The 20,456-nt window shown below is 47.9% G+C and overlaps 1 protein-coding gene across 1 annotated transcript in view; it reads left to right on the forward strand.

The window, feature by feature from the left end:
- Positions 1-20,456, forward strand: part of LOC144116041 (cGMP-dependent protein kinase, isozyme 1-like) — an 827,405-nt gene that overhangs the window by 766,336 nt on the left and 40,613 nt on the right. Inside the window, exons 10-11 of the mRNA XM_077650707.1 lie at positions 5,527-5,610; positions 12,410-12,518. Of these exons, the coding sequence (XP_077506833.1) occupies positions 5,527-5,610; positions 12,410-12,518 (193 nt within the window). The remainder of the gene's footprint in view (positions 1-5,526; positions 5,611-12,409; positions 12,519-20,456) is intronic.

Genomic DNA, 20,456 nt, shown 5'->3' on the forward strand with positions numbered 1-20,456 from the left:
GCATGTAGCCAACCGTGAATAATATTCATATCAGCTTTTTGGAATTTCGAGAATGTGGTTACCCTCGACGCGTGTGGCCCAACATATTTTTTGGCTATTCCAACGAGTTGTGTGCACTGGTGAGGTTGCTTTACCTGCGAGCTTCACGAGAGCGCGTGTATTTTGGCGCGGCGTAGCCAAACTTTGTTGGCCACAGCGCCGAGGGTAACTGCGTTTTAAATATTTTAAAAACTGATGTGAATATTACTAACGGTGTGCTACACTACTGTCTACAATTAAGGAGCCTAACAGTAAAAGTTAATAAATTAATAATTCAATATTAGTTAAACAACATGCTCGTTAGCAAGTTTTCGCAGTATTCTGAGGTGCTACGTTGCTGACGATGTTATGTTCGAAAAGAACAATTCTAGCTCAAGAAGCCTATTTTTAAAAATTGTGTAGTCTTAGGCAGGCGAATTACGCTCAGAACCCACGCGGTTAAACGCAATTGAATTCTGGGGGTGAGTTACGTCACAGGGGCACCTGGTACTGCATTTGAAGAATGGCGCTTTTGTGTTCAACTCCACGTTCTTTCTTAGAAGGGCCGTATTTTTGGTAAAGGTAGTATATTACATTTTCCTCAGCACACACTAAGGTGACCAGCTATTTTTTCCTTGTTGACGGTTTCTTTCGCGTGCAGCAATATATAAAGGGCCGCTTTTTGGTACATTATAAACCCCTTGCCTCGCCTTGTTTCCTTCGCTTTTCACTGCGAGCCGACTCATCCAGCACAACTTGTGCGGCAAAAGAAAGTGCACAACACTCCCTAGCAAAATGTTGAACGTTTGAGCCCGCCCTTCCGGGGACAGTTTTCGGACTAGAAAAGAAGGCAACAGTGGTTGCAATAAAATCGCACTCTTTAGACGCAGCGCCCTTCACGAAGCGTTTCTTCCGTAAGGAGCTAGAAGACCGCTAATTTGATCACCTTGTTTTAAGGAAAAGTACCAACATATACGTAGTGACCCAATGCACAGATCGTTAGCGCTATTGCGCAAGTAAGCGAGGCTTGGGAAAAATTTATGCTCCAATAATTGCCTTTGCGGCATGATGAGACATTTTGGCTCTCTTTTTTTTCGCAGCGCTCACACGAACGGCCGCACTCCCACCACAGTGAGCCATTCGGTGTATTGCATTTTCTAAATAGAATATATCAGACGAGATGAATATATTATCCTCACCGGCATCTTGACTACATATCTTTACGTTATGGGTGACAAGATGCGGATGTGTTTTCAAAGGGACATTAAAAAGGGATATTAAGTCAGGCTAGACTGATAAGTTAGGCTCTCCCTGCAGCAAATATGCCATTTTTAACGCGAACAACGCTTCTATAAGCCACAAAATTGCGCGAAAGCTAGCGATAGGGGGGAGCTCTGAACTTGCCCCGGAGTCGAAAAACAGCCTTTCTTGCAGGAGCGGAGAGTGATGACTGCCTCCAAGCTCCCCGCTCTCGCCATTCTAAAGGAAAGAGCGCGATCACCCAAAAGGCGAATAAATAATACGGGAGGTGCGGGATTCCAGTGATACTTTTTGCCAGATGCGGCAGTCAGTAACCCATGCCTTGAAAGGTGACACCTAGAGCAGGTAAAAAGTGCGGTAAGCTTCGCCTTACGGTCCTTCCGTGCACGAGTACGGACGGCAGGGACCGGCGAACGCCGTGTGTCATCGGCATTTCGCTCAAGGCAAAGTGCTTTCGAAGCTACAAACTCCTGGTGTGCTACAGGCACGATGCCAGGGCATGGACGTTGAGCGACCTTTTTTTTTTGGATGAATCTGCCACCCAGAGAGGTATGGGGGTGAGCGGCGACTTTCTCCCTGATTGGCTTCAGAAAATTAGGAAAGTCCTCTCAGTTGCCGACAACCATGTGGTGCAACACGTGCTCTCTTCTCTGAGTGCGGCGACCACGCTGGCTGCGGTGACTGCTGTGAGCGAACGCAACGAGACGTGCCTATCACTTGACATCGGCAGAAATACGTGCTCGAGGCGTCCTATCGGCACCGCGTCACCAGTGAACACGAATTGCAGAAGACGGATCAAATGCCAAAATCTCAGTTCGGCTAACTCTATTATGTCCCTTATAATAAGTTCGCTTGGGTGGTACTGACTTCAAAGTGCAACAAGAATTGCTTCCATAAAGCAGAATCTATGATCCCAGGAACGAAGGAGGGTGCAGCTATCCCGACCTGATGTCGCCAAGGATGACTTCGTCGGTGCGGATGATGACGTTTGCGATGTCGACGTCATCATCCGCACAAACGACGTACGCTGACGAAAGTATTAGTATATGCGAACTATGAACACGCTGCGATTGGTAGGAATCTGATGAAGACTATGACGAGGAGGCCAATCTACCAGCAGCTGCCGAGGAGGCGTCGACCGGGATTAGTTACAGCGTGCCTCTAAAGCAGCTTGCGGGCTGCAGCGCTATAGTTGAGGTATGCCGTCGAGAGCTTGGAAAGTGCCATAACAGGGTCTAGTTTTAATGAACAAAGCGCATAACGAAATTGCACTGTCTCACTGTATTTTTGGCTGTAACATGGGAAGTAAACTTGCGACCAACTTCGAATAGAGCGAACGCAATCTGCGTAACCGTCAAGTTCGTAATTAGGGGGCGCAACTGTAATCACGCATTTCGAAACAACCAACAGCGGTCGAATCCATTTTGCCTGCTGGACGGCTCGCATAGTGCAAACGAAGTGGCACCACAGTAATAGTGCGGGGGAGCTACAGGACGACCGCGTTTTCCCGCGCACTGCGGTGCTGCCACGTGTAAGCCACGGGTGAGGGAAACGGAGGCAGAACATAGTTTTCGGGACCGCCCGATGTGAATAAAGGTGCGTTGGCTGCGGCATGTTGTGTCACTCGTGTGTGTCAGCTGCAAAAGAAAATGAAATATGAAAGTAGATCTTCGCACGTGTGTTCGTATTTCATTGTGCTTTACCTCTTTCTTAATTATTGTGACCCCACTATCCTTACCAAGAATTCTGCTCTACGGATCTTAGTGAAGGCGTCTCAGTGTATTCTGGAAAAAAATATCTGAAGTAGCGCTTTTTTCTGTGTATAGTTATGCACCGCTCAGATTGTGGATGGTAGGTATGAAATTATCAATTTGGCTTGATGGAAACCAGAAACTTGAAAGCAGCTGGAACTCGAAGGGATGGTTGGTTGGTTTATTGGGTTTAATGTCCCAAAGCGAGTCAGGCAATGAGGGACGCAGTATTGGAGGGCTCCGGAAATTTCAACCACCTGGGGTTCTTTAACGTGCACTGACATCGCACAGTACATGGGCCTCTAGAATTTTGCCTCCATAGAAATGCGGCCGCCGCTGCCGGGATCAAATCCGGGTCTTTCGGGCCAGCAGCCGAGCGTCGTAACCACTCAGCCACCGCGGTGGCGGAACTAGAAAGGTAACCAACTAATTCCACTTGCACTGCTCGAACCCCATAGCCCTTAATCGTTTTGGGCGTACTAAACAATCTTTGCAAAAGAGTGGTTGCGAAAATTCTCAAAGCCGTTTGGCAAGGTCATTAGGCGCAAAACGTTATGAAACGCCTCTAATCGCACCATAAAAATTCAGACAAGTAATGATTAAAGGATAATGCGCAACCGCCATTTTTTCCTTTTGCGTCTGCGGTGCGTGCAAGATAGGTTCCCGCCTTGCCCTCGGTTGGTCTTTCATTTAAACAGAGCTCGAAGCAAATAACCACAGAATAGACGGCGTGAGGCAGGTAAAAAAGGTATCTAGAAAAATTAGTATTTCACGCCATTTTAGACAGAACAGACCCCCTTCCATTTCAGCTTGCTCGTAGGAGATCGTGTGCTAGTCAACATCCAAAGAGACAATGCTCCTAAACAAGTGGTAATTTATGAACACCTTTATTGTCCCTATGCACGAAACAAGCAAATTAAATCTTGCTGTTGGCGCATGATAGCCTTAGTTGCGGATGTGCCTTAAATTACAACTGAGCACACAGAATATTTAATGTAAAGGTGTCTTTCCGTCCAGCGTGTTGCGCATCTAAAATGTAGCGGATAGGTTGTATTGAACTACCCGCATTATAAAGCACGAAATTCGTAGAGCTTTTGAGCCGGAGAGTAAATTTGGAGGCAATGTGAGTGGTGCATCGAGAAAACTATTTTGGAAATAGTGGGACAAGCGGGGGCGGTCCCACCGCATGGTGGCGCCAGTAAACGGCTAACACTGTCGCAATAATTAGGTTGCTTAGGTTTGCTTGTATGCTGTAGAACAAGTAACCGCATGACATATGTATTCACACCTGAGAAAAACACAACCCGCCTGTGAACCACGGTCTCGAATGAGGTAAAATGTGTCATCCAAGGGAACCAATTTGGTTGGTACAAAAATCATCTGCCAATCCCGTTCTATGAAGATCAGTAGATGATCATCAGCCTGACTACGCACACTGCAGGGCAAAGGCCTGTCCCATGTCACTCCAGTTAACGCTCTCCTTTGCCAGCTGCAGCCCCGTATCCCCGCAAACTTATTAATGTAATCTGCCCTCCTAGCTTTATGCCGCGCCCTGCTACGCTTGAATTCTCTTGGAATCCACTCGTGAAAGGTTGTGGCCAAGTATTACACCAGGCTTGCCTGGTCCTGCTCTGCTGAGGGAGTGGGTTGTCGGTACTGGTCACCGAGGTCAGGCCGCACCCCTGGCCTGCTCATGCAATTCCATCGACACGCGGAGCTTTTTTTTAATACCAGGTGGAGAATTGCGCGGCTCCGGCATTCGAACACCGGTCCTCTTGCAAACGTGGCGGATGCTCTATCTCTATGGCATCGCTAATCTAGGTGTTCAAGCCCAGAATTTTGGCGTATTCCGACTACTGAATAAATGCTCAAGCACACGGTGGAGGGTGCTAGTAAACAAGCGGATGGATACAGTGAATGGAAGCACACTTGTTGATTATTATAATTCTTGAGGAAGATAGCTCCCTGCGACATCTCTCTAAACAAGTCTGTAACGAGCGCATCACAGACGCAACTGAAAAAGCTTTAGAGTCAAGAATTTGCGCAAAACCGTGTTGTGTTTATCTGGTGGGCGCCAAGACGTTCTTCAGTGAAGAGAAACAATTTCAGCATTGGCGCATGGTTTCAATATTGCGTGGTGGCATAATATGCAACCTCTGAGGTATTTTTTGTGGCTGAGAATTAAAAATGCAATAGTTATTTCTAACATTTGCACCTGCTTTTTTTTTTTGAACAATCCCAAGAGTGTTCTCGGCCTATAGCTTTCGCACTACCGTTCTTTTGAAGTAACCCCAGGCGTCTGCTTTGGTGTCTGTGTTACACGACAAAAGCCTTTTTTAGTTCACCTGTTTGTGCAGAATTGATTCGCCTTATTGCTGTCATCTATAATGAAATAAGAATTATTTCCAAATTAGGCAAAATAGAATTCGACATGCTTTCAATCTTGCCTTTGCGAACACTATCTGAGTATGTTTCTTATCTTTCTTCCCCAATGCAGGTCATTCATCCAGCTCATCGGAGATCTCAGAGAACTCCAAGACAAACACTACGACGATAGGCTCCAGCTCAGGCCGCCGCAGAGGTAACGATTTAGCGCTTATTCACGCAGGCTCTCAAATGCTCGGCACGTGCATCGTCTTCCTTCGTGCTGTGAAACTCCGGATTCCGGCGCCTTCTGCTCCATATATATGTCACAAGATCGAGAGAAAGACGTTTAAAATACCAACTCGAACAAATTTTTATTCGTGCTACTTTTGCCCTACTCATAATGTACGGGTGAACAGAAGTCGGCGCAAACCCCTAACGATGTGCTGGACTGCTAACAAGCTTGACCGGAAATGACGCAGATTCACGCACCTCCTCTGAAGCGGACTGCTCAGGCACCTCTTCCGGGTAATTCTACTAGTGCGTTTCTTTCGCGAGGCGCAGCGTTCTGCTGAGCTGCCGTGGGAAATTTGAATTGCTGGCACCATGCCAATGTGGTGCGCAGCCGCACTGTGAGCCAACCCATGTCTGATGCTTGAAATCAGTTTCCATCGGTTTCCAGAATGGACAAACTGCTTAGATTATTGGCTCGGAAACGAATCAGATGAGAAGCGAGCTTTGTTCCGAGGCGAGCTTTGTACAGAGTCGGTACCAGTTGTCTGCAGTGGTCCAATGGACTCTACGAACTGCGCGTGCGACGACTGGCGGCAGCCACCTGGTTTAAGATCGCATTGTCAAAAGCGCCACGAGCGTGGATGCTGCGGCCTTCGCGGCCGAACGAGAGGCAGGCCTGCGCGATTTGCGGGTCGCCAGTGCCGGCTCTTTATCACAGAAAGAACACTGGTTATGACTGAGCCGCGAATGCACATGACTAAGCACGCACGCATGTTCCCGGCGTTCTCGCATTGCGCGCGGCCATGTAGCACTGTGAGCAGTGTAACGGCAGCGTGACGTGTTCTCAGCTATGGCAGGAGTGCTATTTAAACGATGAACAGCCGCTACTCGTGCCCCGCAAGTCCCTCAGGCCTGTACCTCTATCGACCGAGAATGCCACAGTGTCCATGCTCGGGGAGCTAGTTGCCAATTGATCTCGAACCCGCGATTGCCACCAGGCGTCGCAGGTGCAGTTGTCAGCGCCCGTCAGAGCACTCTAGACGAGTGTGATCGACTCTAACTTTAAGACTACAATGCAGGCAGTTGAAAGGCTTTTCAAGCCCGATGCAGCTGCGTTGATAGTCTAACACTGTAAACAAAACAAAATTAGAGCAGTTTTAGAAGTTGTTATATTTATTTCATTAAACCTACGCATGTTTTGCGCGATCGCTTAGCAGTGGTCACGGTGTTTTATTTTAGCTGCACATGGCAAATAATTTTTTGCCGCCGTCTAATGAAGTGTGCGCCCCTTCGTGCAATCCTAGACCTAACACTGGGTCTGGACAAAATAGGGCGTCCGTCGGGCCAATTCACCGTTGAAAATTTTTTGACATTTACCAAGAACACAGAACTACGGCCCGAACTTACTGCCGTTTTGATAATGCCGGCTTGTCTTGAGATTTCGCGCGTCCTCTATACACTTAGCCAAACTATCCATGCTTAAGCAGGAATAGCTTTCCATGGGGCAAAAGGAAAAAAACATGAATGAGACAAATGAAGAGGATGGAGGGAACGTTTCTTTGTGCCATCAAGACAGCGCATCAAATCAACGGCATAAAATTTCACAAAGCGCATATGCTCGTTCGTCCGCTGAATACGCAGCCGGCTTCCTTTCCAAGCGATGTGCGAAGCTTGCCCATGCTGCGATCGAATACTGCGGTGTCAGGAACGCATCCCAGCACCATGTACCGCGGGACATGTGAGGGTCCTCGGCGAGGCGCAAGGGTTTTCAGAGTCTCTTTAGGTGTTTATTTGCAGATACCGCTAGCCTCTTATAAGGGGCTGCAGCATAAAGATTTACACTATAGTCAGATACAACTCAAGAACAAAAGTGGCAGATACCCTTCATAAGAGGCCCGCAAATCAATGGCGTCGAGCGATTTTCATGACCCTGCGTTTAATCCGATTAAGCTATGGTTATTCCCCATTCATCTGACAGCCCCTGCAATTTCACGCTACCAGCTCCGAACGGATCCGTCAAGGGGCCAAGGGGGAGAGCGAGAATCAGTCGACGCCATTTGCTGGAGGGGCCAATTGCAGGGAATATGACGCTTCGTTCTTTCGTTGTACCCGACTCTATTGAAATCCGTATTCACAAGAATCAGAAAACAAAAGTTAACAGAACCCAAAAAATTCTTTTCAGCTGTGTAGAGACTCTTTAAAAGACTTATTTCAGGATGGTTCAAGTTCTGCTTGGAATACAAACTTAGAAAAATTGGTTAAGAATGTGGTGGTAGACGGGGAATCATCAAGGTCTTAGGGCAGGGTCCTCCATTTACGAATTACATAAGGTAAAAATAAAGAGCAAAATGTGTGCATGCGGAACATGCATTCATGTTGACCATGGTATTGACAGGGCAGGCAGTGGTTTCTTGATATACACAAAATGAACAAGGAAGGGAAAAACCTCAGTGTGCTTGCAGACATTTCGACAAGTGGACTTGTCTTCCCCTGGGCAAAGCTTTCTGTTGTGTACGGCATGGTTGGGCGTCGCACGGCCCCTCCATCTGCCATGCCCCCCTCGGGCACACCGAGGAGGTCATTCACCCCGCTGACCACCTGCGACTCGTTAACGTGCCCCTCTCTCTTGTTCGTCCCCATCTCCCGCTCCCTCTTCCTTGCTCTTGCAATAAACCAGTCTCTACCCAGCAACCGGTTTGAGAGGTTCCTCACTGACGGGGCTCCCACGCCCCGAACATAACGCTTTCATCATTGGCGAGGTTTAAATAGGGCCTTCGCTCCGTGGAGGAAGGTCCAGAGAGGAGGAGGAGGGCATTGAATTTGGAAGGGCATGCGAAGCGTGAATCTCACTCTGTAGATTCAATGCCAAAAAAAAGGCAAATAGAATGTTTTTCTACTCATTGCCTCACTGAAAACAGCTCAAACAAGAAATATTATGCCAAGGCTGGTCAATAGTAAAAACAAAGGGTAACGCGAATGAAGCTTACAATGAATTTATCAAGCTTTCGTGCTTGTCTATGAAAATATTTCCGATTAAAAACACTTAAGCGCACTAAAAAATCGCGGAAACCAAGGGTGACAACAGAGGATCTAAAAAAGATAAAAAGTAAAAACCGCCTTTATCAATCCTTTTTACGAACACGATTGGATGCGAATTTGAAAGAGTTGAAAACCCTTCGGAATAAACTGAAGGCGGAGCTGCGGCGCGCGAAGTTTACATAATATGAACAAATTTTTGCTAATATCACTGAACAGCTAACCAACGCTGCCTGGAAAGTAATGAATAGTGTTCTAGGCCGTGGAAGCAAAGTTTTACCGCCAGACACTTTAATTATAAATGACCGTGAACTTGGAGGCAAGGAAGTCGCTGACTACTTAAATCATTTCTTCGTTAATATCGCTGTCCCATTTCAAAGAAAAATTGAGCCCACCGAAAGCAGAAATCGCCGAGACACCATCATTGAAAGCGTATTCTTACAACCAACCGATGAATCTGAAGTCTACAGTACAGTTATGGCTTTACCAAGCAGCAAGGCGTTAGATACCGATATTCTTCAGATAAAACCCGTCAAATACGCCTTGAGCATAATAACGCCTGTACTTGTACATATATTTAACTTAGTAATAGAGTCTGGAAAATTTCCAGATGCAATGAAAATAGCTAGAACGTCAGTTGTCTCTAAAGGCGGAGATCGCAACTTCCCAACAACTTATCGACCAATATCTATTCTTCCAGTCTTCTCCAAAGCACTGGAAAAAATAATCTGTTCCATTGACTGGGTTCTTTGATATATATAACGTTCTGAGGGACGCGCAATTTGGCTTTAAAAAAAAAACAGGTAGACGGAAATGGCTCTATTAACAATAAAAGAACGTAATTTGCAAAACCTAGAAAACAATATGCTCACACTTGCAGTTTTTGTTGATTTTAGCAAAGTAGTACTCGCTTGAGGCAGCCGTACCGGGTCTTCTTCCCTTGGAGACCTTTCGGCTGCTGATCCCACTCAGCTATCAGGTGATTAATGCGCTAAGCCACAAAGCTTCGATTTCCCTTTTTTTTTTTAAAACTCCCTTTCGGATACACATCGGGTTGTGCACCGAAAATTTTCTAAACTTGGCTTCTGTAAAGTTTTTTTTTCAGCTCGAATATTTCACTATTAGCGCTCATTTTTCAGCACGGCGTAAACGCTCTATTGGGCACTGATTATTTTTATGAGCACTCAACAGGATACACCAAGAAACGTTTTACGAGATGAGAGTTTTTTTCTACTTTGCTGAAGTTATTTCGTTCCGTTCATTCTTTCCATCCCCCATCTTGGTCACCTCACTGCGAAAATAATCATTGCACATCAGAGCGCGGCGGCAACTTGAAGCGCACAATGCTGGAGCTAAGGCACTAGATAAAGGGGAGGAAATACACCTCCAAAAGTTCCAGACCAACACTTACAACAACCCACGACGACTACACGCAATAGATCCGGAGTGATTCGACTCAAAAGGCAATTATGCGGGGAGAAGGCGGACCTGTACCGCATGGTATGGGCCTGCCAACGATATCCGGCGGTCACTATTATAGGCTTAACGCATCAGGAGCGAAGGAAACGAGACCACTGCTACGAGCCGACCCCAGAACAGAACTGCCAGCCGTGGCTTCACGAGCCACGACCAGGTGCCGTCTTTATTCTCTTCGCAGGGTGGCGCGCGCTAGCCGGGTTGTCGGCGCCGCCCAAGAGAGGGTGCTACAGGGCCCCCCGCCTAGACTGGAAGTCGAAACGGACGGAGGGCCGACGATGGCACTCGAGCACTAGGTCAGGCGGCGCTGGGAGTCGTTCCAGGGCGGTCTCCATGTAAGCCGGTTTAAGGCGGTCTAGACTGACGGTCTCTTCGCGGCCGTTTTGGAGGACGGTGGCGGTTTTCGGGGTGCGGCGGAGAACGCGGAAAGGTCCGTCGTAAGCCGGTGTGAGTGGAGCTCGGACAGCGTCGCGGCGCACAAAAGCGTTTGTCGAAGTGGCCAGGTCGGGGTGTACGAAAATGGTATGGTGGCGGGACGGACGTGAGGGAGTAGGCCGGAGGTCTTTAACGCAGTCCAGCAGGCGTTGGAGGAATTCTTGGGGCTGGGCTGGAAGCTGCTTGGATGTAAAGAAGTCGCCTGGAAGACGCAAAGCACTTCCATACACGATCTCTGCAGCTGAGCACTGTAAGTATTCTCGGATGACGGCCCTTAGACCAAGCAGCACAAGGGGCAAGGAGTCGACCCAGGAGGCGCAATTGAGGCGGGCAGCGAGGGCGGCCTTCAATTGGCGGTGAAGCCGTTCCACCATGCCGTTAGCACACGGGTGATATGCAGTGGTACGGCAATGCCTGGCGCCGAGAATATTATTAAGGGAAGCAAACAGGGAGGACTCAAACTGGCGTCCACGGTCGGTTGTCACAGTGCCAGGACAACCAAATCGAGATACCCACGCAGAAATGAAGGCGCGCGAAACAGTCTCTGCGGTGATGTCAGGAAGGGGGACTGCCTCCGGCCAGCGAGTGAAGCGGTCGACTGTGGTCAAGATATAGTGGTAGCCTCGAGAGATGGGCAGAGGGCCCACGATGTCGAGATGAACATGGTCGAAACGACGGCCAGGGGATAGAAAGGCTTGGGAAGGTGTCTTGGTATGTCGACAGATCTTGGTCGACTGACAGGGTAGGCACCGGCGCGTCCAAGCACGCACATCAGCGTTGATTCCGGGCCAAACATAGCGCTGGGTGAGAAGGTGCTGAGTAGCCCGAATGCCTGGATTGCATATGTCATGGAGAGAATGAAAGATAGGGCGTCGTAGTGAAGCCGGAACAAAAGGGCGAGGAAAGTCCGTTGAAACATCGCACCACAAGGGCTCAGGCGAGCAAGGATGGGGCACAAGCCGTAATCGGAGAGAACGAGGGTTCGCTTGAAAAGCGGCGAGCTCATCGTCATTCTGCTGGGCAGAAGAGAATGCGGCCAAGTCGAGGGTGGAAGATGGAGCGTCTACCGCGACTATACGAGAGAGGGCGTCAGCGGCGGTGTTGGCTGCTCCTTTCACATGCCGGATGTCGGTAGTAAACTCCGAGATATAAGCGAGCTGACGGAGTTCACGTGACACGTACCTCAATGAATTGGTCCGGAACACATATGCCAGCGGTGGCTGCACGAGCCACGACCAGGTGCCGTCTTTATTCTCTTCGCAGGGTGGCGCGCGCTAGCCGGGTTGTCGGCGCCGCCCAAGAGAGGGTGCTACACTATTAATAACCAGCCAACGTAGGAGGGGTGGGAGGCAGCTCTGACCAGCTCGGACGAAACGAGTCAAAAAGATCTCATCGAGAGAGCCCGCAGAGCAGTCTACGCCAATGGTGTTCCGGACTGACAGCTCCAACAGCCGCTACAACCTCCTAAATAATTTCGCTAAAATCTTTTCACCACCACCGCTAGAGCATGACGCCGCTGGTGTGGGCAGCGTTTGAGACATTTAGGCCTGGCCTCTTATTTGCAAAGCGCCTTTTTTACAATTGATATTGCAGTTAAAAGAAACGTTAGAGGAACAGTTAACCTGTTCTCTACGATAACACATCCGCTAATTTATATGCGGAACATCCAGGAATCTAGCAAGGTCGGCTTTTTTCTCTAAAACGCGTGACATGAACGCCGTCGGAGTTTGCGAGTCGGCGCGGCTGCTAGCTGCGATCTCCGTGTGTTGTTTTAGTTCGCCTCGCTTACGGTGAGCCAGTTCTTTTTTACGACAGTTTTGCCCCTCCCATCGCAGGATCACAAGCAAAGCACTGGAAGTGGACTCCGAGGTGAAGCCTATCCAGCTGGACGACCTCGAAGTGCTGGCCACGCTTGGCGTCGGAGGATTCGGCCGCGTTGAACTGGTAAGGATGCACGCCGCGCACAAATTAGCCACTGCTGCCGCAATTACTTGCCAGTGAGCGGACTACCGTCGTACAATTTGTCCTCTTAAATTGCGCTTGCCAGCCAGTGCATCTAATTGCGCGGTTTCGGCGGTGCCTCCTCAGTCGTCCGTGGTTGGGAAGGTAGCCATCATTTCCCTTGCGTACCTTCGAGGTGCATCTAGCTCGTGTGTCGGAAATGCGGCGTTCGATCCCCAGAGCCACGGCGTTTCCACCGATGTTCCAGTGGGTATACAAGCTTTTTCCTGCCCTGATGCAAGGTATTTCAGGTTGACAAAAAGTGTTCGTTTGGTCTTGCACATCAGCCGTGGTGCTGTTTAATCAAGCTGCCCTTCCTGGTCTAAAAACCTGTTTTGTTGCCATAAAAAAAATAGTTTTTTTAGGTCTCAGTCATAAGGTTTTCTGCGAAATATGTGCGATGTAAAAACACAGAATATATATAAAATAATAGCAATAGAATGCGATTTCTGAAGGCATGCATTCTAACACAAATATTTGGCGTAAATATTGCGTAAAAAATTGGCAAATGCACAAAAATGTTTAAAACTAAGAAAAAAATTGTGCTTCACCAAAATATCTCTTGAAGAAATAATACTAAAAACATTCTCTAACATGCCAAATGTTTTAAATTTGTTATAAATTGGCCACTGAAAGTTTTAAATTAAAACTCACGATTTTTTCGAGGTACAAGTTTTTTCTCTGACACAGCATGAACAAAGACGTTTTTATTTTCTCTCATATAGAAATTTTTCACCTTGAGCAAAGCACGTTCAAAGAAAATGTAATGTATCAAAAAATAGCCTGATAATTGCAGTTTTAACGATATCAGTATCAGCTAAGAATGTTTTTGAGGAAGCAAGAAAAAATTTCGGAAACAGAAAATGTATATCCGTCATGTCATTTGTGATGATGTAACCACTTGAAAATCAAAAAGTAATACCGAATTTCGTAATTGTGATTCGGTAAAAAATCGTAAAGTACATCGATATGACCGAAATTCGTAATAATATTATTCTGCCAGAATAAACGCAGAAGAAATAAAATTTAATCGGCGAAAGAACGACAGCTGTGAGAGATTTTTTCCGTTGCTTTAGCACTATTTCGAAGTCGCTGGCAGCGATTGCTGAGGCCGCAGAGAAACCTAGCGGTTAAGGTCGGTTAAGATGGCTTTCCCGCAAAGCAGCGCAGCACGCAGCGGTAGAAGGTCGAACGGCAGCTAGGGTGGGTTCTTCGCATTGCAGCGGTGTCGCGCAAAAAATTAGACGCCAGGACGAAAGCTATCGCCGTTTTGACCATCTCCGCTCCGTTTCAGCCAGTGAGCAGAGGATGGGTGCTGGAAAGCTACAACTGACCATGTCGATAATTCCGTGACGCTGTCGACGGGTTCGAGACGCGCAAACGGGTGCTGATGCGCTGGTTACTAGTTGTTCTCACCGTTATCTTCTGTGGCGCTTTTGGCAAAGTATTTGGTGCTTGACAGCCGTGCGATGGGGAGGCATGTTTCGGCGCTCATAGGATTGCACGTGGCGACTGGCACCATACAGACTGACGACTGCGGGAACGACATGACAGCGTCAAATAGATGAGTATTTTCTTTTATTTTTACAGTTGGGAGTATTAGATTTACACTTCTTAGGTTAGCTGCACGCTAGAAAGCAGAATTTTGTTCATTGGCCTAACAGACAAGTTATTCGCCCCGGAAGCTAGCTTTTTCAGCGATCATTCGTGAATTAGTTATTTTATTACTGTTTTATTTTAGAAAGGTAGCAATTCCTTTTTAAGGTGATCGGCATTTGCAGTATACAGAATTTGGAAGTGGTTCCTTGAGCATGTGGATATTCTGAGCATTTTGTAGTAGCAATAATCCAGTGGTTATAAGATGGTCAAGCAAATGAACGCCAGTTGACGGGTCGAATTCGAAGGCAACGCGGTTAGAATCGCAAAGGAGCGGATTTAAGTGCAGATGTTGCGTATTAAGAGCACGCCTGGAGAGTGTGGACGAGGAAAACGCCACAGTAGAATCAGGTGCGGATGCCCTGAAAAGCGAGCGACATGTAGAAAAGGCAGGAAATTGAAAGCTTCAGGAACATGTTGCTCACACTAAAGAAGAAATGGCCGAGACCGCCATGCGACGTCACAGTGGCGGACATCCTAGCGTCAGCCACGTGGATGTGACCTGCATTGGCATGGGCAGCGATAAGAAAGTAGGTCAAGCAGGTTTAGACAGGAACAGCTACACACACGTGACAGCTAGGAAGTCTGGAGGCGATGGAAAGGAGGGAAACAAGCTAATTCCAAGGAATTAGCTTGTTAAGATAAGAGGCAGCATAACTGGAATGATAAGAGGCAGCATAACTGGAAGTTAGGAGAGAAGAAGGGAATACCCTAGTGCTTACCGCCTAGTGCTTATCGGTATGACTAAAATATGAGTAGGTGCAAAAGAACTATAATGGAGCGTGTATAGGGTGACAGGCGGGTAGCAGTCCGGGTATTCTCAGGGAGGACAATGAGGGCGGTGCTGAGAGAGACGAAAAGCAAACTGTCCGAGAATGTTGCAGGGCGTAATCTACTAACGGTAGCGGTGAGACTGAATGGTCAACGCTGATGTCGCACAAGTATTCCTAAGGTTAGCGGAGGGAGTTGACGATATAAGGGCGATAGCACAGCAAGTGCAGATCGTGGAGTGCCCAGTACCGGAGGTGCAAGGCGAAAACGGAAAGGTTGCCAAGGACGTGGTACTGTGAATCGATATAAAATGATATTAAGCCTGGAGAAAGGCTTCGATGTTGCCGAAGTTAAAAGGGAAATGCGAGAAGGAGGCGTTGGAAGAAGGGTTGAAAGAGATCGCATCCATTTAAGTGGAAGGATGGGAGCAAAGATGGGCTGCCGCCTAGCGGTACGTCCCGTAACATTTTTAGAGGGTTCACGGGGACTCCGGACTCGGGGTAAGTTTAACTCGATGGAGAGAACTTAATAATGGAGGCTGAGCGCAACAAAATGGCCGCTAGGAGGATCAGGAACAAAACACTAAAAAAAGAAAAGTTAACTCTGCAGGATCAGTTACATAAACATACAAGGAGGTAGAAAGAGGACGAAATGGTTAGAAATAGAGTTCCACCGTTTACTGACGGCTACGTGGGAAGGGTGCAACAGAAGAACAACAGAGAAGAGGCGCGAGGGGTAGGGATCTTGAAGACCCACAGTTTATTGATGGCTACGTCTCAGAAGCGTGCAATAGAACAGCAGCGGAGAAGAAGCGGGAGGGGTTGATGCTGACACATAAAGGAACAAATCGGCAAAGAATAAAATCAACTTGTAAAGAACATCCCGGGGTATCGGAACATTTGCGGGTAAAAGCACATGGCTAGGGGTAAGTTATGGAAGCCAACAGTCACCGAAATCAAAGAGTATAAGGGATGTTTTTTAATAATTTGTGGCGTTCGCCAATGGGAGATTAAACAAGATAATAATTTTAGAGTTAATTCATTAGAAAGCGCCAGCAAAACCAAGCCATCGCCGTAGCTCAGTTGGTAAAGCACCAGCCACGAAATTTGGAGTTCGTGGCTTCGTATCCCACCGGCGGCATGTTGTTTTTCTTGTTTTCTAATCAATCAATTGTAAAATAATTAACCTCTATTATTTCCAATTGATGAACACCACATATTATTAGAAAAATCTCTTATGCTCTTTTTTACGGTGACTGTGGGGTTTCTTTACATGTGTCACAACGAGCCCCTCTTTTCCCTTCTCTTCTCTGCGCAATGGTTAGGGGCAGTTATTTTTAGGGACATAGTACAAATGCAGGCAAGAAAACAAGGATCCCTTTAAGTGTTTCAATGAAGATATAGAAACTAAATATGTGAGACAAATCACGTTTGAGCGACAGGCAGATGACCATTGACTAGTTCCAGGGATTCTTTAGCAAGCTCGCAAAAATAGAAGTATATGAGGAGGGGGAATGCAGTCTGGGAAGTGATCATAAACATATTAGATTGCAGATGGGAGACCTGATCAAAAGTGAAATGCAGAAAAGGCAAAAAGGAGACGGAAATTATACGACGAGCAAGAAGCGCCAATAGCAGCAGGTATTGAGGAAGCAATAGAGAAATGCCCCACGCGAAATGTAATTACCGTCAGAACTACTCATCAGTACGAAATTAAAAAGTAAAAGTAGCGAACTACTGGAAAGAAAAGCAGTGAAACTGGTTGAACCAAGAACAGAAAACTTCTGCAAAAACAAGAAAAAACAGGTATTTGAGACTATTTTTGCGTCTTCAATGTAAATTGCTTGACACCTGTACTGAATTGTGAGTATTTTTTTTATTGGGACCTCCTATTTTCACTATGGTAATCTGTACGATGATGCCTTTTACGGGCCCCAGGCACTATCATGCTGTTTCACGAAAGCTTTTTCGCCTGGGGACTCCCAATGATATTGTCACGAAATGGTGACTTCAATCCGAGCAGCAAAACGAAAGCGAAAAGGGCGTCTAAACAAAACTTTTCATTTGGGCTTAGTTGTACCCATATGAATTTAATCGCGGCGGCGTAGCAACAAGCGTGCTGAGCGCTCGCCGAGCGGAATGCCCGCCGCTCGCGGCCGTGCTCAATTTAAAGCTGATAGCGAACTTTCGAGACAGAGCGTGCGAAGCTACTACAACATTCTGGAAAAACGTAGAATCGGCTCCGCCTTGGTGCGAGCAATCGAGATAAATCTGGTCGCGCCTTGCATTGCAAACAAAGCGATAAAGCGGCGTGCGGCAGCTTTGAATTATGAACAAACACTACAGATTCGCGCAATTACTCCCCTCTCAAAGAAGCGTCGTGCGATGCATTAAAACAAATAAGGCGACTAGCAACGAATAACACGGATCGTGCGAAAACAAACAAAGAGTTTGGAAACACACCGTCGTTTAGCGCGCATAATATGGCTTTAGACAGACGACATGGACAACCTCTGGTCGTACGCGGCGCCACTGGGATGCAGCCATTGCGTTAAGGATTACAATGCCGTTCACCTAGCCCAGTAACAACCTTGTACGAGCCGAAACAGCGGCGCAAAAACGTTTCACTCAATCCACGGCGGGGAATGGGCGTCCAGCCGTGACTTTGTCTCCTGGCTTGTATTCCGCGTTGCGTCTTCGTAGGTTGTAGCGTCCGGCATCGGTCTGCTGCTGGTCTTCGATCCTTAATCCGGCAAGTCTTCGGGCTTCTGCGCGTTGAAGCTAGGCGGCGAAGTCGTCGTTCTCTTCTTTGCGAACGTGGGGCAACAATGCCTCTAGCGTGGTGGTGGTCTTCCTGCCATGGACGAGCCTAAAAGGCGTCATCCGAGTGGTTTCCTGTACTGTGGTGTTGTAGGCGAAGACGAAATAAGGCAGGATGACGTCCCATATGCTGTGTTCGGCATCTCAATACATGGCGTACATATCGGCGATGTTTTGTTCGGGCGCTCGGTAAGTCTATTGGTCTGTGGATGGTATGCAGTTTTTTTTTCAAGCGATGTGTATTGCCTTAGTGCACAAAGGTTATGAAATCAGAGATGAGGAAGATGCTTAAATAAATGAATAAAGGTGGACTGATCTAATGAAATCAAGTAGTGAACGGTGATATGGACCCTGTGTTCAAGCAATGTAGGAATCCGGATTGTCCGGGGAGAGACCCACCGCCGCCAGGTGCCGAATTCTCGTCGGCTTCAGCGCCGGGCAAACCCACTACAGGTGGTGGATATCCGTCTCACAATCTCTGTTCTTTCAGACTGGACACCCGGGGCGAGGATATAGATCTTTGAAATGCAGCCATTTGCGTGTCACAGCTGGAGTTAGGGCAACCCCGACCCGCATCCTCCGAAGCGCAACCACATCTGCACGGGTAAGACCACGGGGGAGGGTAACCGCACACGCAGCGATTACAGCACGTGTGCGGCGCCGGAGGTGTTCCTTTCTTGTTAAATGCAGGGTGGTGTAACCCAGAGTGAGGACTCGAGGCAAATACGAGGTTGAGGTCGAAAGGCGGGTCGCAGAATCTGCGCGGCTTTGTGCGCTCAGCAGGTCACGCGGGACCCACTCAATACGGATTTGTTGCGGGATGCGTGCCGCTAGACGATGGATGTCTTGGCAGATTTGTGAGGTGCGACTGACTCGTCGTAGTAGGCGTGTGACGTTAAGGGCGTCGGTGCGAATGATAATGCGGGCTGTGGGTAGCATGGGAACGGCGGCCACAGAGCAAAGTGCCTCTTGAACCGCAAGCATCTCCACACAGAAGGAGCAAGTTGGTTCTGAGAGGAGAAACTGACGTTTTCTTCAGGGAAGGCTTGCAAGGACAGTAAACTGCCTTTGTTGTTTCGCAGGCCTGGATGCTTGCGTCAACGTACATAGCGATGGAGCCATGCGGTAAATTGCCGTCTTGCTCTGTAATTCGGTCGCGAAACGACGATGCCATGCGGATAGATGATGGCCGACGTAAGTCAGTTGGCTTGTTGTCGCTTAGCTGCACAAAACGCCAGAGAGGAAGAACTGGCGGGGGCGGCTGTAGAATGGAGTGCGATGAAGCATATGCCCTGAGTGCACACGTTGTGTGTAAGGCTTGACTTTAGGCGGCGAGCATCGCGTCGTTGCGGCACCAGCTCATCTAGTCTATTCAGCTGCGCATGTTCCTGGCGCACACTGATCGGGGTAATGCGCGGAAGGCAAGTGATGATTCTCATTGCCTCTCGATTAACAGCTTCTAGGCGATCCCATTGAGCCCTCATCAAATGCTGGAATTGGGCTTGGTAAACGAGGCGCAGTTGCACAACCGCCCGCACCAACTGTCGTGCAACATAAGAGCGGGCTCTGCCTGTTTTAGGAGCAATCCGTCTAATCAGACCCAACACCTGAATTGCTTGCTTTTTAGCCAAAGAAAGCCAAGCAGTACCTGTTCCTGACTCGTGTATTCTCAAGCCCAAGATTTCTACAGTCGAACTTTCTTGACCTGGAGTTCCGGATAGATGGAGACGGATTGGTGTTGCAGCGAGTTTACGGCGCCTCCAGCGGTTGGCGACTGATACGAACGTGGTTTTGCTCACTGAAAGCTGAAGACCAATTGAAGAAGCATAAGTCGACGTAACATCTATGGCTGATTGTCGTTATGTTATCAACATACAATAGGAAATTAATCTCAGAGACATCATGTAAGCGCTAAGCAAGGGGGATATAATCAATATTAAATTATGTTGGCGATAACACCGATTTCTGAGGAGCGCCGCGAAGAGGCACAAATGATCCGACGGCCTCACCAGTGAGGCTTATGGCAAAGTGTCGTCCTTCAAGGAAGGATTTAACAAAATCGCGCACTCTAACGGTGAAATGCAGAATGTCAAGCGATGACAGGATGGCAGCATGACTGATATTATCGTACGCCTTTTCAACGTCCATGGCCAGTACGGTACACACATTGTGGCTGCGAGTTGAGTCAAGAACTGCTGACGCCAAGACACCCAGTCCACCTTCTGTACCTATGGACGTACGAAAGCCAATTTGGGCGGGATGGTAGAAACTATAGTGCTCAAGCCACCAAGACCGTCGTGTGGCAAGCAATTTTTCGGTAAGCTTGCACAATGTTCGCGCAAGCGATATAGGCCAGATATTTCCGAGGACTGTCGGCGGCTTCCCCTGTTTTAGTATGGGGATGACAATAGCCGATTTCCAGGTTTCTGGTAGGATGCCCTCTATCCATACCTTGTTATTGGTGGCGAGGTGTTGAGGCAGTCAGCCAAACTTAAGTTCTTGTAAACCTCGTACGGAATGGTGTCCGGACCGGGCGTAGTCTTCCGATGGGCCTCATCTATTGCTGCAAGCAACTCGGGCAATGAAAATGGGCTTGCAATTCCCTCGGCGTCGGCTCTAGATGGGAGCTTATCGA

Source organism: Amblyomma americanum, chromosome 1 (genome assembly GCF_052857255.1).
Source record: "Amblyomma americanum isolate KBUSLIRL-KWMA chromosome 1, ASM5285725v1, whole genome shotgun sequence".
Lineage (NCBI taxonomy): Eukaryota > Metazoa > Arthropoda > Arachnida > Ixodida > Ixodidae > Amblyomma > Amblyomma americanum.